Consider the following 12,991-nt stretch of genomic DNA (forward strand, 5'->3'; position numbering starts at 1 on the left):
TTAGTAGAATATAGATGAAAAAACACATGTTTAGACAATTCAAAATTCAGTCCATGTATTTTTTTAAATTTCATTATTTTAATTATTTAATTGTTTCATACGTAATTTAAAAATTGTATGCCTGCTACATTTACACCCATCAATTTATTTATTTACTTAAAATTTATAACCTGTCTTACATCTGCTACATTCAGTCGAGTTTTGTCAGCAATAACTCAAAATTTGGCCACTTGGGGGCCTACAGTAACTCAATGCTGGTTTTAAAAAAGCAGTAAGAGCCGTCAGTTGCCGCGATTGGCTGAAAAACAAAGCGATGTTTCCTTCAATTGACACTATACAAGAACTTGGAAATAACTTTTACGTAACCCTATGTTTTTTTTACGTAAAAAACAAGCAAACAAATCCCATTCGTTGTTTTTACTTAACCCCAGAAACGCGGTTCCATCAATACAATTATTGCAACATGTTAGTAAATACCAGTTCGTAAATATTTAAAATAACAAACAATAATCGTGTGTTAAAATTCATTGATGGCATTGTTGCGACCATGTGGAAAATTAATACAAAGTTTATCTCATACTTCCGTAGTGCATCGAGCGCAATGTATCCAAAGATTCATTTTAAATTCAAAAGAAGAAGAAGCTCTGATACTCTGTATTGTTCACAGCAGAAACAAAAGAGTAAATTATAGAAGTAAACAATCGAGTACAAGGTTTGTTTCACACTATAGTATTACTAAAAATATGAACGCAAATGACAACAATTCGTCACTAATTAATTTATTAAATCGCATTGAGGTTCTCAGTAACGAATTCAAAAATTCAAAACTAGACTACGATTATTTGCATGATACAATTAAATTATACGCAGAATTAAACGAAAATATTGACAGTTCTATAGACATTTTTCTTCTCAATTGTTGCGGTGAAGTTTTGCCGGATGTAAGACACGAAGTCCGCCAAAAATTAACTTCAAAATTTTTGAATATTTTAGAAAATAAGAATCGCATAACTTCACTTAATTACTATCATACTTTAATAAACGTCTATGAACAAAACCATGAAAAAATAAATTACAGAGAATTCATTAAAAATATGAAAGTCCAAGCCAATGAAAATATTTATTTAGATCTACTTCAGGTTGCCGCCAAAACCGGCGACTCGGGATCTACGGATTACGTCCTGTCAGAATTAAAAAAATTTGATAATTTCAAAAATTTAGATTCCGTACTCGGACTTTCTAAAGATCAGCCCGTAAAAAATGACAGATTAGATGCCGTCATACTAAAAAATGCCGATTTATTTAAACTCCAGTCGCTAAATGAAGTCTACGGTAATTTAGCCTGCGGTTACGCACTTCAAGGAGACATGGAAAATGTCTGCAAAATATTAGACGGTCATTCTCTCAACCATAAGCAATTACTGACGGTGTTAAAAAATTTGTGCCTATCAGATAAAAATCATGACATTGAACAAATATTCAAATATATTCCGATAAAAGAAATCGCAACGAACCGATTGTTTGTCAATATGATTTCCGAACTCGTACATTTGAATAAAATCACCGAGGCCTTAACAGTAATCGACTTTTTCGTCGTCAATAATTCGACTAAAAACTCGCTATTTATTATGAAAAATTTCTTACAAGCTTTGATTCGCGCCGACACTCCGGAGCCGCGAATTTTAAATATTTCTGATAAATTGAGTAGAATTTTTCCACTGGAAACTATAAAATATATTTTACTAGAAGAAAGTTTACGCTGTGGAAACTCAGAACTTGCGCTTTCGCTGTTGGAAAGTATGGAAAAAAATATCGAAATACGCCCGCATTATTATTGGCCGATACTGATACAAGCTTTCAAAAGAAAAGGAGAGCTAGGGGTCCTTGGTGTCATTGATCACATGAGACAGCTGCAAGTGCGATTCGACTACGATACTTTACTACATTACATATTTCCTCATATAAATACACTAGATCCTCTGATTCCATTACAAAAACTATTGAGCCGCGGGCTGAAATTACATGAGATTTTAATTCCACTAGTGAGTTTTTTACTAGAAAACGGAAGAATAAATGCCGCGTATTTTTTACTTTCGAAGACAAAGAAAAAGTTGAAGTTCGATAAAATTTTACCCTCGCTTATCAAAGCACTTAAGTATCAAAAAAACGCCCATGGGTGCGCGAAACTTCTAGTATTTTCTTCTCCTATGAAAGATTATCCTGGACACTTTTTATTGCGGATACTCGATGATAAATTTTCTTTGCATAACGATCATATTATAAAAGACCTCATAAGTTCTTATAAGAAGCACAATATCTTTGTTTCAAATGAAGTACGAGAACTGATACTGGAAAGATGTACAGCGCAGAAAAATAAGTCCGATGTAGTGAATTTACTAGAACAGTCTGATATTGTAAACAAAAATTTATCAGTTAGCAACTACAGCTCAAAGAATCCGGATCATGTAGATGACGAAGATGATTTGAAGTGTCATTTGATTGAACTGAAGTCGAAAGGACTTTGTTTCGATTTTGTATTACGGAAACTATTCATGATCGCGTGCGATTGCGATGATAGTAAACAGGTGGAATTAATTGGAAGCGAATGTAAAAAACGTAATGTGGAATTGACAGCTTCTATGAAAGCGAGCCTCATTGGATTCCTAGCTCGTAATGGAAAAATAGAAGAATTGTGTTCTCTTTTGCTGAACTTACGAACGGATCATCCGAAGTTTATTTTGAGTCCGATAAAAACTTTGCAGGCAGCAGTGGCATTTGTTAGTAATGACAAAATAGAATTGGCCTGGGAGTTAATAAACAACAGCGAAGTATCTAAAAGTCAAACGCAACAGGAATCTTGGAAGTTATTGAACTCAATTGCTTGTAGTAAACACTCGAAGTTAACGAACTTGATGCTGAATACTTTGATAACTAAAAATTTTTGCAAAATTGAAAGCAGGATATTGGAACCTCTGATAACCCAACATCTTATGAGAAATGATTTATCATCGGCTATTAGATCTTTTAAATTTGTAGCGAATCGCTATCAGTTTGTGCCACTGCATCAAAAATTAGTGTATAGTATAATTAAATCAATTAGGGATGGTGGTAATGAATCTAATAGATCATTGCTTAAAAGTGTTCTCGATGTAATTTGTAATGTTGCCGGACAGAGCGTAGTTGATAAGGACTTAATAGTTGCATATGCGAGGTGTAATATGTTGGATAAATTGAAAACAGCTATAATGGTACAGTATAGTTAAAATAATTAATTTGTGTACTGTATTAACTCTTCGTCACTCACTTAATGAGTGCAACGTCGCCTTTATTATATTTTAATGATTTTGTCGTAATTGTGCCCTAACAGACCCAAATTACCGTAGATTACGGTAAACCCACCGTAAATTACGGTAATCCACAGTAATATACCGTTTTACCGTAAATTACGGCGATTTTACCGTAATTTACAGTAACCCACCGTAAAATACGGTAATACGGTAATCCGCCGTAAATTACGGTTATTCGGTAATCCACCCGAATTTTTACGGTAGATTTACCGTATTATACGGTAAATTTATGGTAAAAATATCGCAGGTTACAGTAAACTCGCCGTAATTTACCCATTTACCGTAAATTACGGTTATTCGGTAATCCACCTGAATTTTTACGGTAGATTTACAGTACTCTACGGTAAATTTACGGTAAATTGTGGTAAAAATATCTTATTTTACGGTAAGCCCGCCGTAATTTACCCATTTACTGTAAATTACGGTGAGTTAACCGCAATTTACGGTGATTTTACTGTAATTTTCGGCAATCCACCGTAAAATACGGTACTACGGTAATCCGCCGTAAATTATGGTTATTCGGTAATCCACCCGAATTTTCACGGTAGATTTACCGCATTCTACGGTAAAATATCGCAGTTTACGGTAAACCCACCGTAATTTACCCATTTACCGTAAATTATCGTAGCTTACCATAAATTTCGCCAAATGTACGGTAAATCAGGTCTGCTAGGGTGACAAGGAATAAATTTGAAAAAATTTGAATAACTCAAATCAATATTTTAGAAAATTTTCATGCAATTTAAAGTAGTTGTCCTGCTACAATATTGTCAAAAAGTTATGAGCCATACACGCGGTAAGAGTAGGTTAGGTGGTAGTTAAAACGAGACATTGCTTTTGTTTGATACTGTACCCGTGAGAAGTTTACCTACACACTACTCATATATACGTATACACAAATACTATTGAACATTTTCTTAAATTAAAATTTGACAACGTCTTATATGCTCTGCCAGTTGCTGTATAGTGTACTGAGTATGTTTAAATTTACCGCTCAAATAATACTATGTATACTCGCATACAGCGTCGTCAGATTGTTTTTTTTCCAATTTACCGACATGTATATTTTTTCATTTATTGTTGAATTTTGCGTTGCTATATCTCAACAATCAGATGGTCAATACTTTTTTTTTTTTTTTAATAAATTCAGGACAAATTCATTAATTTTCTGTTAGTTTTTCAAAAGTTTCTGACTGTTAGTTTTTTTATTAGAATCACGAACGTGACTCGAAACGCATACTCCTCATTGCTCGCAATGTTAATGATCCGAACTTTGATTATAAATATTTCAAATTAGAGATGGTCAATCGACTTCAAATTTGAATGGTAATTGTATCTTAATACCCTTAATAAGTATAAAAAATTTTAGAACTTTCTGACACTATGCCCATCACCCGACAATGCGGCGGCGTAGCACTCACGCGAGTGACGAAGACTAGAAAAATGATGCGAATGACAAAGGGTTAAATTAATAAAAATATTAAAATTATAGAATTTACGGTTAAATCGAATATTGTTTGACCGATATTTAATTGATTTATCTGATGGAGAAAAGTCAATTGTTCTGATGAAAATTTTAGAAGTGAGTAGTGAAGTTGACTGGATTGACTGCCAACCAATATGTGAATCATTGCTGAAATCATATAGTAAGTCATATTTATATATATAAATTATAATTACCCAATTAATGTAATTTTTTTCAGGTAATCTGGATGATTGTAAAGGTGTCATAGAATTGTGGAAAAAAATGAAAAATGAAGGAATCAAACCATCTGCAAAATTTGATAAACATTTTTCAACATTTTTATTACTACATAAAATACAAATACCGAGTACGTTAATTACTCGTAAGGAATTTTTGAGTTGAAATTATTTAAACAGTGAGTTTTTTTACTGTGAGTACATCTAGTAAATATATAAATTTTTACCATGGTATTAAAAATTGCATTCAAATCTACTTGTTATTAAAAATAAAATTTTATAATATGTATGATGAAGGTTGAAATACTTTCTAGATATATCTAGTCAGTCTAAAACTTTTGAGATCATTTTTTCTCAAAAATTATCTTCTTGTATATTTGCAGATAAATGAAATATTCAAATATTTCATTAACATGTAAATAAAAAATAGCCATCCAATGGAATACTTAAATTTTTTTCTTAAAAAATAAATTATATTTTTCTCATAGAAAAAGTTATGTTTGCTTTTTTTTTAACCTTTCGTCCATCGGAGTTTTTAATTAGGGATTGTTATCATTGGTCAAAAGTGTTATGTAATTCGAAGCTATACTTGCAAAAAAAGGCCATTCGGAAGCCGAAATGAAAGTAGATTTTTCATTATTTATTTAATTATTTAAATCCATAAGATAGATTGTGGTGTTTAAAGGTTCATCCAAAGCTTATGGGGTCAATTATATTTATGCTTGTCAATTTTGAAAAAATACTTTAATGTTGAGATTTTAAAGTGTTACACGGCAGTAATCTGCATTGGAGCAGTTCCATGAATTTATTAAAAAGTGGAAGAATGAACGCAACAGCTAAATTTTAATAAATAAATAGGTAATTCTTGTTGAATATAAAAAAATAGTACTGAACCCGATGAAAAAAGATTTTATACAATTTTATATAGACTATATATGAATTGGATAGAAAAAATGGCCCGATCCAATTGTATACAATTTGTATAGAAATTGTATACAATTCTATATAATTATATACAATTCTTTATATTGCAATTATATAGGATTGTACATAATTATATAGAATTGTATATAGTTTGTATAAAATTGTATATAATTATATAAAATTGTATATAATTTGTATAAAATTGTATATAATTATATACAAATTGTGTACAATTCTATATAATTATATAAAATTCTATATATTGCAATTATATAGAATTGCATATAATTATATACAATTCTATATAATTATATAGAATTGTACACAATTTGTATATAATTGTATGTAATGATATAGAATTGTATATAGTTTGTATAAAATTGTATATAATTTGTATAAAATTGTATATACAAATTATATACAAATTGTGTACAATTCTATATAATTATATAAAATTCTATATATTGCAATTATATAGAATCGCATATAATTATATAGAATTGTATATAATTATATAGAATTGTATATAATTATATAGAATTGTATATAATTTGTATAAAATTGTATATAATTATATAGAATTGTATATAATTTGTATAAAATTGTATATAATTATATAGAATTGTATATAATTTGTATAAAATTGTATATAATTATATAGAATTGTATACAATTTTTATACAGTTGCATACAATTGGATCGGGCCATTTTTTGTATATAATTTTATACAATTGTATAAAATCTTTTTTCATCGGGAAACATGAGGCTCATTTGATTAGTGACATAAAAATATTAACGAGATTCAACTATTATGTATTACTTAAAAGTTATTAAATGAGAAAGCGAAAAAAAATATATTTTTCTATTTTTCTGAAAATTTTCAAATTCATCAAAGTATTAGAAAAAAAAAATCGAAAGAGTAAGCAACATAGCTTAAATTAAAGCTAATCAAATGAACATAAAGATTCAATCACCAAAAATAGATTATCTCTTTAGGATCAAAAGTTATTTAAAGATAAATTAAGAAAAGTTGAATTTTTTGAAAATTTTTAAAATCTTTAAACGAATATATTAAAATTCTTGTAAATTTGCGTCATGAGGACAAATACAATAGTTAGATTTTTATAAAATCTACTAAAAATGAAAATATTCACTTTAATTATCACGTCGTTTCTATAAATTTAAAAAATAGCTGTAAGGGGTCATCCATAAATTACGTCACACTTTAATGGAGAGGGGGGATATCACCGAAATGTGACATAGTGTGACAAAGGGCATGCGGGGGTCAATAGTTTTGTGACGTCACCTGTTAAAATTTAAAATACTAAAACGCGAAGTTCAGATGTGAATAAAAAACTTTAAAAATTTACGAACTTGATCTATATTTATTAATAATTTAGCATTCTCGCTATGAGATTATCTCTCATGCAACGTCATTTAACTTCTAGAGCGGCGTTGTAATGCAAGTGAGACACTCTAATAGCTGTTTTCTCTCGATTATTTTAAATTTATGCATAAATTAAAAAAATGTGTGACGTCACATCAGGAGGGGGGTCATAAAAATGTGACAACCTGTGACAAGGACGAGGGGAGGGGTTCAAAAGTCCTAAAATTCGTGTGACGTAATTTATGGATGGCCCCTAATTGTATGGAAATATAAAACATTAAACAGAATATAAGTATTTTCAATAATAAGATAAAAATTACATTTGGAAAGTTATTTATTAATATTATTATTATTATTATTGTGATCGAGTGTAAGTTTTTACAAACTAAATTTTACCCAGGCAGCATTCAAGTCGGAATGGCAGCTTTACGACGTCTTTTTGAAAGCGTTCTCAAAAAGTCTTATAATGACTTCTTAAAGGTGTCATTTTTGAGAGTTCTTGAAGACTCCGTAAATAAGACGTCATTTTTGTGACGTCTAAATGTATTCTTTTTTTTAACTTCTTTGAAGTCAAAATTAGGAGCTCCTTAAGATGTCATGGTAAGTTCATACTGTAGTCTTATTTGCGAAGTCAGAAAAAAGAACTCTTTTCAAAAACGTCTTACCCAGCAAACGGGATCGGATTGAGTCGGATTCAACATCCTATCCTCTTTAACACGATTCAATGCAGTTTTTGAAATCTCCGTTTTTCAATCCGTTTTAATACGATCAGACCCGACACGTTAGTATTGGATAACTACAGAAAATTTTGTTACCAACTTCTTTACTTACCAACTTGTTACCAAGCCCTTATATTGAAAATTATAAAGGTAAAATTTCAAAAAATCGACAAAAATTCGTATATACCATTCGATTCAGAATTTCGCGAGATGAATTTCTGTCGTATCAAAAAAAATATTTTTTTTTTTTAATTGTTGATAAATTTCAAAAATTTTCAAAATGGGTTTTTTTATGAAAAAAAAATTTTTTTTAACTGTCATTACCCGTAATTGTTTGGGTAATGGTTCAAACAAAATTATCCATTAGGTCATTTTATTTATTTTCCATTTTTTTTATTTTTTATTTAACAAAAAGTGATTTTTACTTTTTTTAAATTTAAAATTCGAAAAAATTTTTTTTGAAGTTACCAAATTTTTTTATGGTTGATATAAGATTTACTAAGAGAATAAAAAAAAAATTGTAAAAATATCGATTTGCTGCTGAGTTACACTCTTTTGTTTATCCGCGCGCGGACGAAATGACGCGCCTTTTCGTTTTTCGCGCTTTAATAATTTTTATCTCAGCAACTATTCGTCGTAGAGACTTCGTTCAAAATTCATTTTGTTCGTTATTAAATCCCAAAAACAATGATACTAGTTTGTCTCGATAACTTCTCAATACTTTCAGAGATATTTCATTTTACATCTAATTTTTTTATAAAAAAAATATGATCCACCTCCAAATTTATGGTAACTTTTTTTTTTTATATTTTTTCTAGTATTTTAAAAAAAAATTTTTTCAAAATCGATCTTTACCCACCGAAAAAATGATCTTTGACCATTTTTTCTTGCGCATCGACTGGACTACCGAGTTGGTCGGTAAGTTGAACTCTGCCTCGAATTTATTCTATCCGATTCAATGCGTTTTAACACGAAACACTGTTTTCAAAAATCGCATTGAATCGGGTTGGTTCGTATTGGACTTCAATCCGACTTCGTTTGCTGGGATAGTTCGCTAGGTGGCTCATTCGACATCTTGAGAACTTAATGAACATAAAAATGAGTGATTTGATATATGTTTAAGCACTCTTTTAACCAATCAGAAAGAACTGTATTTTAATATAAAATTTTATGAGACTGACTTGAGCCAGTTAGCTGCGGATTCTTCGGTATGAATTACATAAAAAATACTTAAACATTCGGTCAATAATAAATTATACCTGTCGAGTAATTTATTAATAAATTTATTAAATTGATTTAACGTTATCCCTAAGAAGCGAATTATATTTTTCTAATAAAACAAATACTTGTTCTTTCAACGATTGATAATTCATTTGATTTTCACTTTCACTAATAGAACTCATAATATTTTCATTATCTTGAGTTAATTTTTCAAACTTATCTTCTAATGCACTTATTTGTAAGTACAAGTCATTTTTCTCCAGTTCTGTCTTCAACTTCTCATATTCTTCGCGTACAGCCAATAATTCTTTCTCTCGTTCCGGCTGACGATTTTTGAGTTCTTGTCTTTGCATAATTAGTTCCTCATGTTCCGCTTCAGAGCGCGCTTTCAACCCTTCTAAATCCTCTAAAATAATTAATTCGTTTTCTTTTTGTTTTATTTTTTCAGTCAATTCATTCAATTCATTGTTTAATTTTTTTTCCAAGCTTTCCATTTTAATAAGCGATTGTTTCAATTTAATGTGTTCTTTACTAAGCTCTTCAAAACTCTGGTCCTGTTTGCTGACATTCTCAGCCGAAGGAATATTAAAAATGGCCATTTCATCATTTAACGAAAGTTGATTAATATCATGGTCAGTAGCGTAAGCCAATTTTCTTAATGATTCGACAATTTTGTCTTCTAGATTCCCCAATTTTTTCAGTTCTTCTTCTTTGCTTTGTTCGAAATTTGGCATAAATTGTTCGATAGCTTCTTCACGTTTTCTCAACTCATTGTATTTTATTTGTTTCTCAGACTGATTGTCTTCGAAATCCGTCTCTAATTGTTCCAATTCTTGTTCAACTTCACGGATTTTATTTTCAGTTTCCGCTATTTTTCTTTCGGCAGCAACAATATCCATGTTGTCTTGTTTGACCCGCGTAAGAAGATGTTCCCTTTCTTCATCAGGAGACATTTTATTTTTCTGCTCATCCAATAATTTAGACCGTTTTTCTTCAGCCTCTGCTATTTTTATTTCAAGTTTGACCGCCTCTTGTTTTATTGATGACAACGCAATTTGTTCTTCTAAATTAAATTTTTCCGAGGACAACAAATCCATTTCTTTTTGTAGATCTCCGATGTCATTTTGTAATTTGTTCCTTTGTTCGACTAAATTATCATACATTTCGCGCATATTTGGATCCATTGCTTCTATTATTCTATCAGCTTTTTTTTCTTCTATTTCAATTCTTTCTTCCATATCGCGCAATTTTTGTTCTTTGAATCTTCGCTGTTCAAATAAATTATCTATTTCCACGGACATACGTTCATTTGATGATTTTATTTCTTTTACTTCGTCTTCCATGTCGTCTTTGTCGATATTTGACGCTACTTTGTCCATAACTATATTATAATCTGCTAATTTTCCTTGTAATTCCGTTAGTTCGGCAGCTAGTTCTTTAGCTCTGTTATCGTAATGCGCAAAAGTTACGCGTTCTTTTTTCTGAGCTTCTATTTCATTGCTAATAACTGCGATTTCTTGGTTAAGTTCTCGAAGCTTCAGTTGAATCAAACCTTCATAATATCTTTTGTCTTGAATTTGTCTAAAAAATATTTAAAATTTAATAAATTTTAAACCAATAGTCAACTATGAGGCAAGGGATGAAACGAGACGATTTCAGGTGAGGGTGAATTTGACTGCCCGAACCGAAGGCTGCTAATATTACCCCGTTCGAAATAGTATTTTTTATCCCGTCTCACGCACTATATTTTTCATATTGCCTGCACTGATTCTGGGAGTTTTAATGTCTGGAGCCAATTCTTAGCTTCTCGCTATGAAAATCGACGATTTTCGAATAATTTGGGAATTTGTTGTTTCCGTCCCGATTTTTGAAAATCAAGTTTTCATCAGATGTCGACGTTTTTAAGTCCTCGGAAGCTATTCTGATTGATTTCAAGATGATGTCCGAATGTATGTATATATATATATGTCGCGTTACTAATTCCAAAAAGGCGAACAGTTTTTTTTTCATTGCCAATCGTTTTGCAGACTTATTTAATAGCTAAAAATTAAAAAAAAAAAAATTTTGAATGCCAAATGGACATACAGCTTAAATTATACGCCCTTTTGGCTTTCAAAAAATTTTTTACAATTTTCAGCTTTAGAATAAGTCTACAATATGAATAGCAATTACAAAAAATTATACGCCGTTTTGGCTTTAGATTTAGTGACTAAATTCAAAAGGTTGTATAAAAGTATGTCGTTTTGGAATTAGTGACGTGATATTTATACACTTGTATGTATGTGTGTGTGTGTAAGCTCTCCGTAACTATCTAATAAATCAACCGATTTTGATGGTTCTTGTGACAATCGTCCAAATTTCAGATCACAACTTCTAGTTAAATTGATTATCCCTAGTAGCATTGTCTTAGGCAAGTTACTTGACAAAGTCCTTCAGCAATTTTCCTATGGAAAACTTAAACAAGACTTGAAGAAGATGAATTTCATAAGTATACTTGTCAAAGATTTCATCAAGTTTCGCTTAAGGTTCTTCTTAAAGACTTACGGAAATCTGTAGAAACAGTCCGCAGCAATTCTTAACCAATAAACGTACTATATAACAATGTTCGGTCAGAGTTGTTGCAGAATTGCTTAAGATATTGGGTTTCTTTATCTCCAATCACTCCAATTTCAAACGCAGTACCTTTAGCAAACCCAGTGGTCTTCATTTAAATTTAAAGTGCTACAAATTAATAATGTTATCACTCGATAAAATGACATCGAACATTGGGTGCCACTGAATTTACTATACTAATGCTGAATAGACGACTCACGAAGTAATAAAAAGGGCAGCCATGCCCGGGTATCTTAAGCAATTCTACAGCAAGCGAGCTAATGTATCTTCAGCAAATATTACTACAGATTTACGGAAGTATCTTGCCTAAGAGATTAGAATAATAGGCATAGTTTCTGCCCACTAAATCGCATATTGGTCTGAAATCGTCTTGTTTCTGGCAAAATATTCATTAAACCGCAGCCGATATGAAAAAATTTTCTTACCTAGTCATAGGCAATCCTCTAGTGGTTGCAGGTCGCATTCCAGCGATTCCATGCTGCGTTATTGGCCTGTCAAATACTCCCGAACTGACATGAGATGTAGGCGGAAGTCCAGTATTTAGTCTACTCATCCCCATAGCTGACGTTAAATTATTAGATCGCGGATTGGCCGTTGATCCGCGATTCGAATAAGCCGATGCTGAAGGCGGACGAGCCGAAGCTCCACTTCTTCCTGGAGTTCCTGTTCTCAACGCACTTCCAACACGCGTTGATTGATTTTGAGTTCCTCTTCGAGATATCGGTCTCTCATGCCGAGTTTGCGGCCGACTTACACTCGTTTTAGGTCTGTCCGAATTGTTTTCGCTTTTCATATCCACATCTCTTTGCCACTGAGCGACTGATTTATCCGACATCATTTGCCCGCTAGTCATTGGACGCATACTTTCCATATTTTATTGTTTTACTTTTCACTTTATTTTACTTAATCGCGCGTCAGTTTTGATAAACTACCGAAACTTTGTTGTTATGCTCGTAGATTGTCATGGAAACGTCGGTAGCAAAATATATATGTCAGAACGAATAGTAAAATTTTATACATATATATAAACAAGTATAGTTTTTAATATCAATAGAAATATTGATATACTGAACTATTAA

The 12,991-nt window shown here is 31.1% G+C and overlaps 2 protein-coding genes across 2 annotated transcripts; one reads left to right on the top strand and one right to left on the bottom strand.

Moving 5' to 3' along the window:
* The first annotated feature begins 360 nt into the window (after positions 1 to 360).
* On the top strand, positions 361 to 5,494 carry LOC130675625 (leucine-rich PPR motif-containing protein, mitochondrial-like). The gene is made up of 3 exons (XM_057481412.1): positions 361 to 3,248; positions 4,840 to 4,993; positions 5,051 to 5,494. The coding sequence occupies exons 1-3, from the start codon at positions 531 to 533 to the stop codon at positions 5,212 to 5,214; spliced, it is 3,036 nt and encodes a 1,011-aa protein (XP_057337395.1). The 5' UTR covers positions 361 to 530; the 3' UTR covers positions 5,215 to 5,494.
* A 1,547-nt stretch (positions 5,495 to 7,041) lies between these two features.
* LOC130675630 (intraflagellar transport protein 74 homolog) lies at positions 7,042 to 12,872 on the bottom strand. The gene is made up of 2 exons (XM_057481420.1): positions 12,338 to 12,872; positions 7,042 to 10,880 (listed from the first exon to the last, which is right to left on the bottom strand). The coding sequence occupies exons 1-2, from the start codon at positions 12,781 to 12,783 to the stop codon at positions 9,365 to 9,367; spliced, it is 1,962 nt and encodes a 653-aa protein (XP_057337403.1). The 5' UTR covers positions 12,784 to 12,872; the 3' UTR covers positions 7,042 to 9,364.
* Positions 12,873 to 12,991: the final 119 nt, after the last annotated feature.

This window comes from Microplitis mediator, chromosome 10, assembly GCF_029852145.1.
Source record: "Microplitis mediator isolate UGA2020A chromosome 10, iyMicMedi2.1, whole genome shotgun sequence".
Lineage (NCBI taxonomy): Eukaryota > Metazoa > Arthropoda > Insecta > Hymenoptera > Braconidae > Microplitis > Microplitis mediator.

Excerpts from the sequence above, each read along its gene's own strand:
- LOC130675630 (XM_057481420.1), bottom strand. The coding sequence starts at position 12,783 with ATGGAAAGTATGCGTCCAATGACTAGCGGGCAAATGATGTCGGATAAA. Across the intron at positions 10,881-12,337 it reads AGAGGATTGCCTATGACTAG|ACAAATTCAAGACAAAAGAT; the intron begins GTAAGAAAATTT and ends AATATTTTTTAG.
- LOC130675625 (XM_057481412.1), top strand. The coding sequence starts at position 531 with ATGGCATTGTTGCGACCATGTGGAAAATTAATACAAAGTTTATCTCAT. Across the intron at positions 3,249-4,839 it reads AATTGAAAACAGCTATAATG|AATTTACGGTTAAATCGAAT; the intron begins GTACAGTATAGT and ends TTAAAATTATAG. Across the intron at positions 4,994-5,050 it reads ATCATTGCTGAAATCATATA|GTAATCTGGATGATTGTAAA; the intron begins GTAAGTCATATT and ends AATTTTTTTCAG.